The 15,507-nt window shown below is 44.2% G+C and overlaps 1 protein-coding gene across 10 annotated transcripts in view; it reads right to left on the reverse strand.

Annotated features, from left to right (window-relative positions):
• RHOT1 (ras homolog family member T1) overlaps positions 1-7,233 on the reverse strand; it is a 67,556-nt gene extending 60,323 nt beyond the window's left edge. For 4 of the 10 annotated variants that reach the window (XR_007473379.1, XR_007473380.1, XR_007473378.1 and 1 more), the window contains exon 1: positions 6,886-7,230. Coding sequence is in view for 7 of the 10 variants with exons in the window: in XM_033423453.2 (XP_033279344.2) it covers positions 6,886-6,961 (76 nt within the window). In the remaining 3 variants the exon portion in view is untranslated. Of the gene's footprint in view, positions 1-6,885 lie in introns of all 10 variants that reach the window. The other 6 variants (XM_033423452.2, XM_004267173.4, XM_049701800.1 and 3 more) reach the window with 4 other exon arrangements.
• Between the last annotated feature and the right edge of the window lie 8,274 nt (positions 7,234-15,507).

Genomic DNA, 15,507 nt, shown 5'->3' on the forward strand with positions numbered 1-15,507 from the left:
TTAAAGAATCTGAGGCAATTTAGCACTCACTACAATAAAACAATCCCATGTAGTTTCTGAAGTAATTGTATAATAAAAGGTCTTTTAAAAAATCAAAGAACATGAATCTCTCCCACATAAAAATCCAAGAGTGATTTCCTTTTTTAAAACAAGTTCAAAATTAGAGCAAGAGAGAGAGATTACAGTGAATTTGGGAAAAAATGAATGAGCATGTTTTCATTAGTACCATTTTGGGTTTCCTTTTGGAAGAGCAGTGAAATGACAGCTGCTTTAACTAATAAAGGATTATACAGATGTGACTGAGTTTCAAAATGCTTTGGTGAGGAACTTCCCTGGTGGCTCAGTGGTTAAGAATCTACCTGCCAATGCAGGGGACACGGGTTCGAGCCCTGGTCCGGGAAGATCCCACATGCTGTGGAGCAACTAAGCCCGTGCGCCACAACTACTGAGCCTGCGCTCTAGAGCTCGTGAGCCACAACTACTGAGCCTACGTGCTGCAACTACTGAAGCCCACGCACCCAGAGCCCATGCTCTGCAACAAGAGAAGCCACCGCAATAAGAAGCCCGCGCACTGCAACGAAGAAGAGCCCCCTGCTCACCGCAACTAGAGAAAGCCCACGCGCAGCAAGGAAGACCCAACAGATCCAAAAATAAATAAATAAATAAATAAATAAAAACATTTAACCAAAAAACAAAAAAATGCTTTGGTGAATCTAAAGTAGGGCTTTTTTGCTTCTCTTAAGGCCTACCCACCTAACCTTGAGTGAGACTATCAAAGAAATAATGAAGCAGCAAGTTTAAAATTAAAGTTAAAATAGGCCACTTTCAAGCTAATTTTAATTGAGAAAATAAGTGAATGTCTTGAAGGAAAAAATTTTAGAATATTAAAATTTTAAGACTCTTTAAATAAGCCTATAATCAAAAAGGTTCCTTATGGGAATCCCCTGGCAGTCCAGTGGTTAGGACTCCACGCTTTCACTGCCGAGGGCTCAGGTTCGATCCCTGGTCAGGGAACTAAGATCCTGAAACCCACGCAGCACAGCCAAAAAAAAATCCCTTATGACAATGGCAGATGAGTATAAACGTTGCATATTTTTAACTACTCCAGAAAATAGAAATTATTTCCATAAAGGAACATATGCCAAGCTCTTCTCTAATTATTGTACCAATTAAATTTTATATTTAATATAATATATACTATAAATATTTTATATAGTACAATTTTATGATAAATATAATTAAATATAATAATTATATATAATATAAACATTTTAATATAAATATTAATATGGAGGACAAAAAAATTATCCTTTGTTAGCCAGACATCTGATGGTCTCTATTTCCTCTATTTTGCCTGAGAAATATTAAAGTGATCTATAAAAATTAAAAGCATGGCCACAATTATCCCCAAGGACAGAAGGCCTTCTGATTCAGTTCAACACAACATGCTACAGTTCTGTCTGAAACCCCATGCTTCTAAGTAGGTCATTCATGGGAAGCATAATTCATCATTATAGAACAAATTATCTAGATTTATCCCAGCTAAAAATTTGTCTTTTCATCACATCTTTTGAACATCTACTTCTAAATGACAGCAAATTCTTAATATTCATGAAGTGGAAGTAATATTCCCTGGTTCCAATTGCCATCCTACCAGCCATATTGACTATTTTTCTTGATAACAAACACCCCATGCTTCAAGTAGCAAAGGGATCTACCTACTCCTCATTTTTATCTGCTTCTTTATTAAGAAGCCTTGCTGGCTCGTCTTAATTTATTGTAATTAGAATACACAGGGAGGAGGAGAGTAGCTATGAAGTTGTATTTTTAACTGGAAAATTTTAGCATTTGGGGAAATAGCTGAGCATTGTTCCAAAGGAAAATTTCATCAACCATATGCAGACAACGTGGGCTGCAGAAGGACAAATGCTATGGTCTATCCCTCTCCTTCAAACTACATCAACACTAGTGCCCAACTGGTGCCGGCAGAGCAGAAAAGACAGCAGAGAACAGGTCTCAGTACAGATGTAAGGATGATGTAGAAGAGACTCTCTATATGAATAGAATAGGCTATGTAGAATGGACTTTCTACGGCCAATCACCCAGGTACTATCACCCAGGTGATAGTAGGTACCATACTGCGTTGTGTTATCACCAGACACAGTATAATTGAAACTGGAGCAGTTTAATCTTCAAATATCATTCTAACAAAGACCAGAATGGAGAGCAATATGGCTTTAAAAAGATCATAGAAAGTTTTTCTCCAAAATAAATGCTAGCTTATTCCTGAAGTGTCTTTGACTCTTATACCTAAAGAATCTTTCTCTAACTCCTATAAACCTCCAAGATGGCCTCTGGTGGTTCAAGGAGAAGCTGACCTCTTTTGGCAAGGACTATAATTCCTGGCAGCCAAGACATGAACTAGACATGGCATTGCCATTATAAGTCACTGGTCTACTTCATTGCCACAACACAGGAATCTCCCCAACAAAATAAAGCTAAGAACATGGACAAGAGACTGGATGAATGCTGCCCCTTCAAATCCTAACAATAACCACATCAGACCAGATTTTAAGAAAGGAGAATGATCACATTTTTATGACTAAGAGGAGTGGTTTGGAAAACAAGGAAAGTCTAAATAAACTAAACTAGCTTGAACTCGTTCATTCTTTCAACAACTATTTGAGTGCCTACTTTGTGCCAGGCCTACTCTAGGCCTGGGGAAATGGCAATAAACAAGACCAATCCCCTACAAAGCTTACCTTCTAGCCCAAGTAACAAAAGAAAAAAGTGAACAAATATGCAGGGAAGTAGGGATAATGCCTGGGTCAGGGCCCTCTTATAGAGAAAGCAAAGTAAAGGAGAGAGTAGTACAAGAACAAAGCAAGGGCCAGATTGTGAAGGACTCTGCATGACTGCATTAAAAAGTTTAATGGCCTCGGGACTTCCCTGGTGGTCCAGGGGTTAAGACTCTGCACCTCCAGTGCAGGGGGCATGGGTTCGATCCCTGGTTGGGGAACTAAGATCCCGCATGCCTCACCGTGCAGCCAAAAGTTAAAAAAAAAAAAAAAAAAAAAAATTGAATGGTCTTTAAGTGAAAGTAGAAATATCAGAGAATTAAATGGGTAACACGATCTGGGATATTTTTTAAAGATGACTCTGTCTGCTACATGGAGAACGGACGAAATTAGAAGCAGGGATACCAGTTAAGGAGATATTACAAAAGCTTAGGCCAGAGCCAACCAAAGTGTGAGCTAGTTTGGCAGAAGTTTCGATGATAAACCAAGCAGTTAGACAAACTGCATAAGAGATACCGGACTCATTTAAAAAGAGGATACAGTTCCACTTTCTTAATTAATTTGACCAGAAGACAAATATATCTCAATTTAATTTAAAAACAAGACTTCACTAAAACTAAGACTATCTTGTGTACTTTTTTTTTTTTTTGCAGTACGCGGGCCTGCGCCACCAGGGAAGCCCCTATCTTGTGTACTTTTAATGCAGCTACAGGATTTAGATAAAAGGTTAATAAGGCTCATTCCTCATGTTATAACAAGGACATCTGTTAAGCATACTAATGCAAATCTAGTTAAATGCAAATTCTGGCCAATGAAATTGACCATGGAAAGTTATAACCTGAAGAACTAAGTTTCATGTGGTTGAATTTTTAAAAATTTTTAATTTTTTGTTTTGTTTAAAGAATGGTAATTAACTTTTAATTTGGCCTGAATAGCATTCAATATGTTCAATAATTAAGGTAAGGTGAAGAAGATACTTAAAATACTTCGGCTTTCTCTGCAAATAAACACCTTAAAATTTATAGACAGCCTAACTTTTCTGATCTAAGCAGTCAACAGACATTCAGCAACCAGTTAGCATTAAAGCCTGGCTGGCTCAGAATCCAAATTCTGGATGGGTCAAGAAAAGATCCATTTCACTTCCAGAGTACAGTATAGGTTAAGCCAACAGAATGTTGAAACTGCTCACAACTGTTTGGGAGCCTCAGTGAATGAAGCTGCTGCTGTGTGGTTCAGGGACGGACACTAACAGCAATAAAATGTACTGAAGTGATTGAGAAAGAACAGGCTTTACAACAACTCCAGAGACGATGCTCCTTTTTCTTTTCGTTTCCTATTTCCCTTAGTTAACCATCTTAAAACTACAAATGAATTATTATGACTTCTTCCTTAAAAAGTGGTTTTCCTGAGCTTCCCTGGTGGCACAGTGGTTAAGAATCTGCCTGCCAATGCAAGGTAAACGGGTTCGAGACCTGGTCTGGGAAGATCCCACATGCTGCGGAGCAACTAAGCCCGTGCGCCACAACTACTGAGCCTGCACTCTAGAGCCCGTGAGCCACAACTGCTGAACCCACGTGCCACAACTTCTGAAGCCCACGTGCCTAGAGCCCACGCTCCGCAACAAGAGAAGCCACCGCAATGAGAAGCCCGCGCACCGCAAGGAAGAGTAGCTCCCGCTCACAGCAACTAGAGAATGCCCGCGCGCAGCAACGAAGACGCAGTGCAGCCAAAAATAAATAAGTAAAATTTTAAAAAGTGGTTTTCCTGATAAATCTGTGTATCAGACCAGTATCAAAATAGTTTTGGTCACACTTATTGTTTACCTAGCATTTAAAGTACTACAACTAGGCTAAGTAGCTGTCAGATGTTTACATTAAATCTCAAAAAGTAATGCTTCAGTCATTTCCCCCCAGAATACAACCCTTTACTATAACTAATTAAAATTATATATTCCAAATAAGTGTAGCTCTTTCTCATATATTTTTAAAATTTATTTTATTAATTTATTTATTTTTGGCTGCGTTGTGTCTTCGCTGCTGCGCACGGGCTTTTCTCCGGTTGCGGTGAGCGGGGGCTACTCTTTGCTGAGGTGTGCAGGCTTCTCGTTGCAGTGGCTTCTCTTGTTGCGGAGCATGGGCTCTAGGCACACAGGCTTCAGTGGTTGTGGCTCGCGAGCTCTAGAGCACAGGCTCAGTAGTTGCGGCACACGGGCTCAACTGCTCCGCGGCACGTGGGATATTCCCGGACCAGGGCTCGAACCGTGTCCCCTGCATTGGCAGGCAGATTCCCAACCACTGCGCCACGAGAGAAGCCCATTTCTCATACTTTTAAATGTGGGAAAAAAAATCACGTATATAAACTTGGCCTAAAGTTTTCGGTATCATCCTCTTTAAGAAAAATGTCTTCCTCAAAAACGAAGGCTTTCTCTTGTGTCAAGTTTCTCCCTATCTAAAAACTCTCACATATACACTCTTACCAATTCTATTATTTGCTTTCAATTCATCAGAATATGGCTTGTAATTTTTCTAACAAATTTTTAAGTCTTTTATGTATTTCAAAATAAGTAATACTGTTAACCTTTTAGCTTAAATGTCCTAAGGCTGACAATATATCTCACATATGTATAGCACTTCAATTCAGATGTTTTACAGACTACTGATTATATGTAATTGCTCCCTATATTCAAAACTAAAACCAAAACAAAGAATTTTTGTTTAAAAAAATTTTTTTTATCCATCAGTTTTTTAAGTGGGACATCTACTCACTTTCCCTACCTTGCTCCAAATGCATCAACAAGAATCATATTCCTGAACTTTGTCAAGGAAGTCCATGCAAAACACAGATTGACACATGTGTTGTTATAAATTAAAACTAAAATTCACAACTGCAAACCAAAAAGTAAACTGTGTCTGGCTAAGCTTACTTCTAAATTCTGATTCTAAAGGAAGATTTCTACAATAGCAGGTGAACAGAGGTTTCTATGAACAGCAAAGAACACTACAGAAGAGGGTAAAAATGTGTTCGCTTCCTTCGTTGGGAGTACATCACAGTGACCTGGAGGGGCTACTCTAGAATGAAACGGGGTTTAGAATAGAAAGCTTCAAAACAGCAAAGTCAGGTCATTAACTAATGTACTTTTAAAACAAACGGTCCAGTCCTCCCCAGCCCACTTTCTTATTTTAGTCCTACCAATTGAGTCATGTAACTTGAACAATATCAAGAAGTCCCTGCTGTTCTGTCCCCAAGTCAGTGAACAGAAGACATGTCTCCTTTATTACATCTTCAAAAAGTGAAATCTAAGAATCTCTGCGGGGGAGGGGGGGGTCTCACGTGTGCCCGTCATTTTTAAATTAATTACCAAGTAGTTATGAAATAATGTTTTAAAAGATGGGGGAAACTAGGCTTTAGGATAACAATAATTCTCTCAACTTAAGGACCCTCCCCATTTAAGTATTCATTCATTGAGCACTTGTATAACTTGAAGTTGAGAGTAAATTTTTGAGGAAACATCGAGTGTACCTGGAGTTATTCCAATGCAAAGAGCAAATACCGCTTAAAATGCTCCGTGCCTTACAGTCAATGCCTAGAGCGAGGGAACACCGCGAGCGCAAAAACATGCAGACACCTGACCTTGCCCACAAGTCGAACAGTTCTGCACCCCTCCCCCTAGCTTCCCCGGGAGCCAGTTCACGCCATCCCAATTGGTCAGTCTGCCTGTTCCAGCACCTGCCTGGCAGGAACAAGGGAATCTCCACGGAAGACGAAAGGGTCTGAGAGGAGGCGGCCTCGGAAACGCGGAGGCCCGGGAGGAGAGCATTCCAAGAGAAAAAGGAGAGGACCTTCGGAGGGATGAGGCCGGGCGGTCAGAGGCTAATGGCGACACGGCTTGAGGGTGATGACGGGGGGACAGAGGACGGGAGGGCTCAGGAGGGCCCAGGTGAGGTGAGAGATCGAGGGCCGCCTGCGGGCAGCCGAAAGGGAAGAGCGGAGGAGCTGGGAGGCCTGGGGGCGCGGAGGTTGGGCAGTGGGGCGGCAGGGGCTGCGGTGGCCGCGGCCAGTCCCGGCCAGCCCGGGCGCGCGGACTCACGTTCTCCCACCAGGAGGATCCGCACGTCTTTCTTCATGTCTGCGGCTCGCAGGGGCCGGCCTCGGCCCGCACGCATGGAGCGGACTCCTCTCGCCCGGAGCGCCCAGCCCGCGGCGCCACTCTCCCCACGCTGCCGGCGCCGCCTGCGAGCCTCTCCCACCGCCCCGCCCGAACCTCGGCCTCCCGGGCCCGCCGCACCACCTCCTCAGCAGCTACCCTGCTCAAGAGCCGGGACAGCGCCTGCTCCGCCTCCTCCGGCTCCGCGAGTCGCGGCGGCGGCGGGGCGACGGGGCGCCGCGAGGGACAAGCGCTTTCGGAACGCGAACGCTCTCTGTCCCGGACCTACGCCCCCGCCGTCAGGTTCGCCGCAGAGCATCGAGCGGGAGTCTCGATGGGATACGCTTTGGGCCGGGAATTTGAGTGGCAGGGTCGCTAGTCTGACCCCATTTCTTTTACGAAATAGCGGCAGGAGAAGTTTTTCGTCCAAGGTCGTATAGCTAGACCTTGGCAGTGTGACTCAGGGCAAGAATATTCTTACCTGACTGACTATAAACTCCAGAAGAGCAGCGACCTGTCCACCTGGTTTTCAGAAGTATTCCCCACCTTATTGGACAAAGCCCTTAGAAAGCCTTAGAAAGCCTTCAGAAGTATTCCCCACCTTATTGGACAAAGCCAATAGAAAGCGCTTGATTGAGTAAAGGATGACTACCTCCCAGAATCGAGTCCTTTCCACTACCAAAGCCCACCACCCTATCTGCTTTTTATCTGTGATGCTTATAAAATACGATTCTAAATAATGAGATTAGTTTCTACACTATCTGTGTAAACAGATTCATTTCTTTGTAACCAAACCAAGTGATTTTCCTCTCTCTGTGTGGTTTACTTTAGGCAGGGTCTTCTGGTACATGTCTTTACATAGGTTTGCCCAGCGCAGTGCCGGACACATAGGTGGCACTGAATAATAGCCTTGTACTAATTTTTCTAACATTGTCTTAATTTCCTCCTGACTCTCTCCATCCTGAGGAATTTGTTGCTATATCTCTCTATATATGCTTATATGTTTGAACAGTGCTTGGCAGACAGTGGGAGATAGATGGACAGATGGTTGGAGAGAGAGAGAGAATAAAGGAGGAAACACTATCTGTGCATAATGTGCCTTTTTTCTATCTTAAGTATTACAAAATGAATTTTTTGTAAGGGAATAAAAGGCACATGTGTATAATACCAATCCCCTTTTCTCCTAGGAGAAGCCTTGTGGTCTGGTGCAGCATTTAACAGCTGCTGACAAACTACATTAGTTTGAATCCAGAGCCCATCACCTGATAGTTAATGTGATCCTGAGTAAGTTCTTTTACTTCTCCAAGCCCGCCCCTTCTTCTGTAACATGGCAATAATGATAATAATACCTACCTTCTTAGGTGGTTGTGAAGAATATATAATACATGTCAAGCATTTGTCAGATGCACAGCACTTGCTCTACTGATCTCAGCTGTCATTACTGTTGTAGAGCTCACTGAAAAGTTGAAATCCACAGGTTTTGAAGCAAATTCATTGTTATGTTTATAACAGTATTTCACCATCTAAACTATATGATACCTGTAAGGAGTATAGGGGTGGAAGCCCTTCCAAAAAAACTCTCTCTGTGATATAAGGAGGAAGACAGGAAAGACACACTCCCTGCTCACTGGGAGATAATGAAGTCATATTCCAGGATGGAGGCAAATAAGATGAACTTCAGAAGGCTTGATGGCCTGATCTTTCAGGGGAAAGTATTCCTCAGAATTTTAGTATTACAAAATGTTTGCGTTGGAAAGACACTTATAGAGCACCTATTCTAATCCCACTATTCTATAGGTAAGACAAGCAACATCCAGAGAGATACCATAACTTGCCAAAAGGCATGACAGCTGAGACTGAGCCTGGGCTCTGCCATCCTGAGCATATGATGCTAGGCAAGTCACATGACCTCTCTGTGCCTCAGTTTCCTCTCAACCAAAGACTATCATCTTTTCCCAGCCTTCTACCTCACAGAGTAGTTTGGAGTATCCCATGAAACAATGTCTGTGAAAAAGGCTTTTTCTTTAAAAAAATAAATTGCATAAATATCAGATCACAAAGGACGAAGACCCTTTACAGAGGAGCAAGTTCTCTAGGGCACAGCTCTCTCCAAGCAAGACTTTGTAGAGAATCTTGACCCTGGGAGCCCTGCATCAGCATCGCCAGTGGATGCCGGTGTTAATTCTGTGGACATCAGGAGCGTGAGAAGAGACAAGGCCTTCGTGACGTTGCACATGCATGCTGGGTAAAGGCTTTGCAGGGGGAATCTCTGGAAGGCAGAGGGCTAGGAAGAAGAGTTTATTTAGGGGGAACATTGCAAAGATAATACTTCAAACTCTTTTGTAGAAAAAACTTACTTAAAAATCCAGACCCAAGGGCTGCAGAAAGGAGTCACCCAGCAAGCACTTACAGCCAGCGATGACTAAAATTTTGGTACAAAAGAAGACCAAAACTAAAGTGGGAGTGGGGAGCCGGACAAGCCAGAGTGTGCCTCACAGGCAATGTATCAATAAGTTTCTTTTCACAGCCCCTTCCCATCTCCCAATCAGCTATACTTCTGAAGCTCTGGCCTCCTGTCTTGCCTTGAGCTCTATGGCCCTCTCTTACGTTAACAGACATCCATCAGGGGTCACTCTGAAGTTCTCTTGGAGACAGCATAGCTCAGTGATTAAAAGCAGTGACTCTGGGGCCTTCCCTGGTGGTCCAGTGAGTAAGACTCCACGCTCCCAATGCAGGGGGCCTGGGATCAATCCCTGGTTGGGGAGCTGGGTCCCGCATGCCTGCCGCAACTAAGAGTCCACAATGCCTCAACTAGGACCCGGCGCAGCCTAAATAAATAAATTAATTAATTAAATAAAAGCAGGGACTCCGGAGTCTGCCTGCCTAAGTCTGAGCCTCAGCTTTACCAAGTACTAGCTGTGCATCATCAGGCAAATTTCTTACCTTCTCTAAGCCTCATCTGCCAAATGGGAATAACACCTCATGGGATTGTTATGAAGATCAAACGAGTTAATATAATAGGAAAATGCTTTGAATAGTGCCTGGTACATGGTCTGTAATATACAAACGTTGGATAAATAAAATAAACTGTGAGAGAAGTGACTTTTGTACACCTTTCTGAGCCAGAAGATAGAGCCACACGATGACACACACCGCAGCAACACAGAAGCCAGAGAATGGAGTTGTTGGCAGTGGAATTTACTGCTGGGATATTACAGATAGATGACTGTATGTATATTAAGTACATTGGATAAAGCCAAGAGGACAGATTAGTATCTAGAAAGCCCTGATGGCATTTCTCTCTAGAATGCTGGGAAGGAGCTCTACCTTCGCAAGACAAACTTCATGGCTTCTCAATTGTGAAGGGGACACTGGGGGTCTGAACAAAGTACCTTTGCCAGGATTTAAGAGGATCCATCTTTCACACCTATCAAAGAAGGAACTTGCAACACAGCCTCTCTCTGAGTCTCAGGACAGTGGAACACCCCAGGGCTGGTGGGCAGGCCTGCTGGGGAGAAGATATAGTGTGTGTTAAATGACTGACATTGGGTGGCACAAGAGGCTTGTCTCTGACTGGTGAGTTAGACACAGTCCTGGGCAGGAGTCCAAATTAGATGGGTTGGCATTGGTCCCACTCTTCAGACCCATCTATCTTTGGTCTCTCAAATTAAACCCAAAGTGGCATCCATCTTCACTCTGGTCTCCCATTCCTTCCAGGAAGACTTCCTCCTTTTCCTGCCAAGCCTGATCTAGTGGAGCAGAAAAGTCCAATGCTTTGGTACAGAGTAAATCTTTATTTTATTTATTTATTTTTTTTTTTGTGGTACGTGGGCCTCTCACTGTTGTGGCCTCTCCCGTTGCAGAGCACAGGCTCCGGACGCGCAGGCTCAGCGGCCATGGCTCACGGGCCCAGCCGCTCCGTGGCATGTGGGATCTTCCCGGACCGGGGCACGAACCCATGTCCCCTGCATCGGCAGGCGGACTCTCAACCACTGCACCACCAGGGAAGCCCATAATGTAAATCTTTCTACCTCCTCTCTCCCCATCCCACCCCTAGCCAAAACCAGCCAGACTTGTGTGATTGTGTCCCACTCCTTCCGGTAATCTGCTCTCCCTGTCTGGCTGTCTTCACAGACAACCTCCCAGGCAACACAATGCCTTAACCCAGCAAAACTGAAAATATCCCCAGAAAGCTCCTAGGAAAATGACCATGATTTTAGCCTGAGTGGCCTTCCAGTACCTGCTTCTACAATTAGTGAGTCAGCTTTGATCTGATTAAAATTCATTGTGCACATGTTGCCACGTGAGACACAGTGACAGTGAAAGACTCCAGTCCTCTTGGTGGAAACCAGATCCACTCTGGGTAAACAGTTTTCAACTCTGGACAAGGGGGGTTGGGGGACACTCCAGGCAAAGCAAACCAGAATTGCAAAAGTACATAGTGTGACACAAAGCAGGGAGGCTGGGGTGGAGGGTGTATGTCGGGGGATGACAGCAAATGGGGGCTAGAGGTAGGTAAGAGCAGAAACAGGAAGCAGAACTTCCTGTTGTAGGTGGGGAGCACTGGGGAGTTTTAAGCAGGGGAGTGACATGATCTGACTTCCATTTTGGAAAGTTCACATTAGCAGACTAAGAATGGATGGGAAGGGGGCTTCTGACTAGAGATAGAGGAGCTCGCATTAAAATGATCCGGGAGAGGGCTTCCCTGGTGGCACAGTGGTTAAGAATCCACCTGCCAATGCAGGGGACACGGGTTTGAGCCCTGGTCCGGGGAGATCCCACATGCTGCGGAGCAGGTGGGCCTGTGCACCACAACTACTGATCCTGCGCTTTAGAGCCACGAGCCACAACTACTGAAGCCCACGCGCCCAGAGCCCATGCTCCGCAAGAAGAGAAGCCACCGCAATGAGAAGCCCGCGCACCGCAATGAAGAATAGCCCCCACTCGCCGCAACTAGAGAAAGCCCATGCGCAGCAATGAAGATCCAACTCAGACAAAAATAAATAAATTAAAATAACCTGGGAGAGATGTGATGGGAGTCTGAACCAGAGAGCAGATGCAGAGGGAAGGGGGGGGCCAGAGTTGAAATGATTTGAGAAAGCAGAATCGAGGGTCAGAACTTGGTGACTAATTGTACAGAAGGTGGTATCAGAAAAGCTCCTATGGTAACTCCAAGACATTGTGTCCTGGAGATTGTCACTGACCAAAGCCATAAGTTTTTCTCCCCCAGGGTGTATTTATTTTGAAGAATAAAGGTGAAACAATTTCCCTTCACACGGAAGGAAGACACAGTCTTCCATATTGCACCAGACCAATCTCTTAGAATCACGTTTCGCAAAGTGGTGGAATAAGAGGTGTAAAAGTTGTGCAGGGACGTCAGAAACAGTGACTCTTGTGGACAGAAAGGTTTCCTTTTTCTATTTTCTTTCCATCCTGATTAAGTCAAGGTGAAATCCTCAGTAAATCTTAAATACCTGATAATCTTCTTTTGAGCCAGAGAGAGAGAGAGAAAGAGAGGGAGAGGGCAAGCCCACTTCAGGTTCAGAAACTTAGACAGACAACGGTACCAAGCTAGTCATTGTTTTGTTTTTCTTGAAACATACATTTAGGCTTATCCCTCTAATTAAGACACATGATTCTGGTTTTCATTTATATAAATATTTTAAAGTTTCCTTTTGAAATACATGTACCTAAAAGGGGAGATATGAGTTGATTTAGGAAAAATATTAAGTAAAACATGGTACACGAGACAGAAATTCCCTGCTGGTCCAGTGGTTAGGACTCCGCACTTCCACTGCAGGGGGCCCAGGTTCGATCCCTTGTCCGGGAGCTAAGATCCCACAAGCCAGGCTGCACTGCCAAAAAAAAAAAAAAGTACAGGGGATATGCAGATGTAACAAGAATCATGGCACATGAAAGGCTGAAGCTTAAGAAACCCTGTCCTTAAAACACCTATGGCTGTAAAAAGAAACGAAATTGAGCTATTTGTAATGAGGTGGATAGACCTAGAGTCTGTCATACAGAGTGAAGTAAGTCAGAATGAAAAAGACAAATACCGTATGCTAACACATATATATGGAATTTAAGAAAAAAAATGTCATGAAGAACCTAGGGGTAAGACAGGAATAAAGACACAGCCCTACTGGAGAATGGACTTGAGGATATGGGGACGGGGAAGGGTGAGCTGTGACAGGGCGAGAGAGAGGCATGGACATATATACACTGACAAACGTAAGGTAGATAGCTAGTGGGAAGCAGCCACATGGCACAGGGATATCGGCTCGGTGCTTTGTGACCACCTGGAGGGGTGGGATAGGGAGGGTGGGAGGGAGGGAGACGAAAGAGGGAGAGATATGGGAACATATGTATATATATAACTGATTCACTTTGTTATAAAGCAGAAACTAACACACCATTGTAAAGCAATTATACCCCAATAAAGATGTTAAAAAAAAACACACCAAAAAAAACCCTATGGCTGGTTAGGAAGATAAATCCCAAATCAAAACAAATCTTCAGGGACTTCCCTGGTGGCCCAGTGGGTAGGACTCCACGTTCCCAATGCAGAGCTCCCAGGTTTGATCCCTCGTGCATGCGGCAACTAAGAAGCCCGCATGCCACAGCTGAGACCCGGCACAGTCTAAATAAATAATAAATAAAAATAAATAAATATATTTTTAAAATCTTCAGCATAACCTAAGTATGTATAATTAAAGAAGACTGCAGTTGTCTGGAAGGACCCAGTGATTAGGGTTTTGAGCAATTATGAATGAGGATGAATTTGGGGCTAAGGGCTCAGCAAGAGTAGGGGGTGATGGAGCTGAACATATACCAGGGAAGAGTCCCCTTTTCCTGTCAAAATCCCCAAGTGCCTCCCGGGGAAGGGACTTCTCCCTTGAACTGCGCAAGGCAGCCTGAGAGGTCTCCCCAGAGAGCAGCACTGTTTCACTTTGTGGTTTGTTTCTGCAATCAGCTAGGAAATAAAGTCTTCAAATTAAACTCTTCCGGAAAAAAAAAAAAATGTACTTGAGGGAGAAGCAAGGAACAGATAGGTGTAACTGTATTAGAGGTTGTTGTGAGCCTTAAGAAGGTGGTGGCTTCCTGCTTAGCAGGTGGTTCTTCCAGGAACCCAAAGCCCTAGACCCCAAAAATGGGTACAACCACTTAGATGTTTGAGAGAAACATCTCCAGATGGGGTGAGCGGCTGCCCCAGGAGCCCCTGATGGGACGTCTGGCTTGGTCCACAGTGGATGACTTCGTCCCCCACACGGTGTAGACCCCAGTGAGAGGTCCCTTCATCCACTGGCATTTCAGCTTCAGTTCTTCTCCTTGGGAGCATTTTCTGTTTTGTTTGAGTGAAGGGTGCTATTTTCCACAGTGTACTGGAAGGGATATGCTGACAGAAAACGTGAGACAAAAGCAAGGAAGCCAGAAATGATAACCTTTGTTCCCCACCTCTATGATTCTTGTGCTTTGGCTGCAGCTTGGGGAAATCACGTGGCCAGCCAATAAACCCCACGCGGACAGAGGCCCCATTATCCAAACCACCTGAAAGGATGGTATTTAATCAAAGGACCTAAGAAGCTAAAACCCTGGCCTCTAAATTCTTGGCACTTTCAAAAGGCAAACATCAAGGTGACTCTGGGTGAGAAGATAAAGGCTCCATAATGCACAAAGTGAGAACAGAGAGCCTTTTAATGGTCACCTGGCACAGAGAGGCCCTGTCCCTGCTTAGGCAACTCAAGGCCACTACACTGAGAACTGCCACCCACAACAAGAGAAAAAGAGCACCTCGTGGCTTTAGAGCTGTGTCCTATCAAAGTGGATGCCCAGGTCCTGGTCTCGACTGGGACCTTATCAGAGGGTATTAAGGTTAAGAGACTTGACAGTGGGAACACTGGGCCAGCTCCCAGCTCTGCCACGCTCGGCTGACTGGCCCTGCACAAAGCCCTCAACCGGTCCAGGACCCCCACCCTTCCCTCGTATGTTAACAGAAAGATGATAACACTCATCACGCAGGGTGGTCATGAGGCTCAGAGAGTAAATGAGTAGTTCACAGGGGAAGACTTCTGCTTGCTCCTGTTTTCGAGGATTCCTGTGGAAATTAGGTGTGAATCTACAGATGTTAGAGATCAAGGTGTGTGATATGAAAATATAGTTATGTCATTTTTGCTGTGGTTATAATCACCCTGGCATTCTTCCAGTATCCTCATCTATTACATCAATTCTTTCAGCAACCCTTTGAGGAAGGTAAGGAAGGGCGAATAATAATTATTTCCATTTTACAGGGGAAAGAGAGGCAAAGAAGTGAAAGGCACCGTCAAAGATTGTCTGGCTGGTTTGTGTGGCAAGGTTTTCTGCTCAACCCCATCCAACAGAGCTGGAGTTCCACCTCTCCAACAGGTGCTGATAGAGCCTGACAGCCTACAGATGAATCGTAAGGAGAAGAAAGGGAGGGGAAGGCTGTAGATCAGGAGACTTCAGAGACATATCAACTGTTGATAGGTATGAGGGTTCTTCCTGTGGGTGATGAAAATGTTCTAAAATTAGATTATGGTGATGGTT

This window comes from Orcinus orca, chromosome 19 (assembly GCF_937001465.1).
Source record: "Orcinus orca chromosome 19, mOrcOrc1.1, whole genome shotgun sequence".
Classification (NCBI taxonomy): Eukaryota; Metazoa; Chordata; class Mammalia; order Artiodactyla; family Delphinidae; genus Orcinus; species Orcinus orca.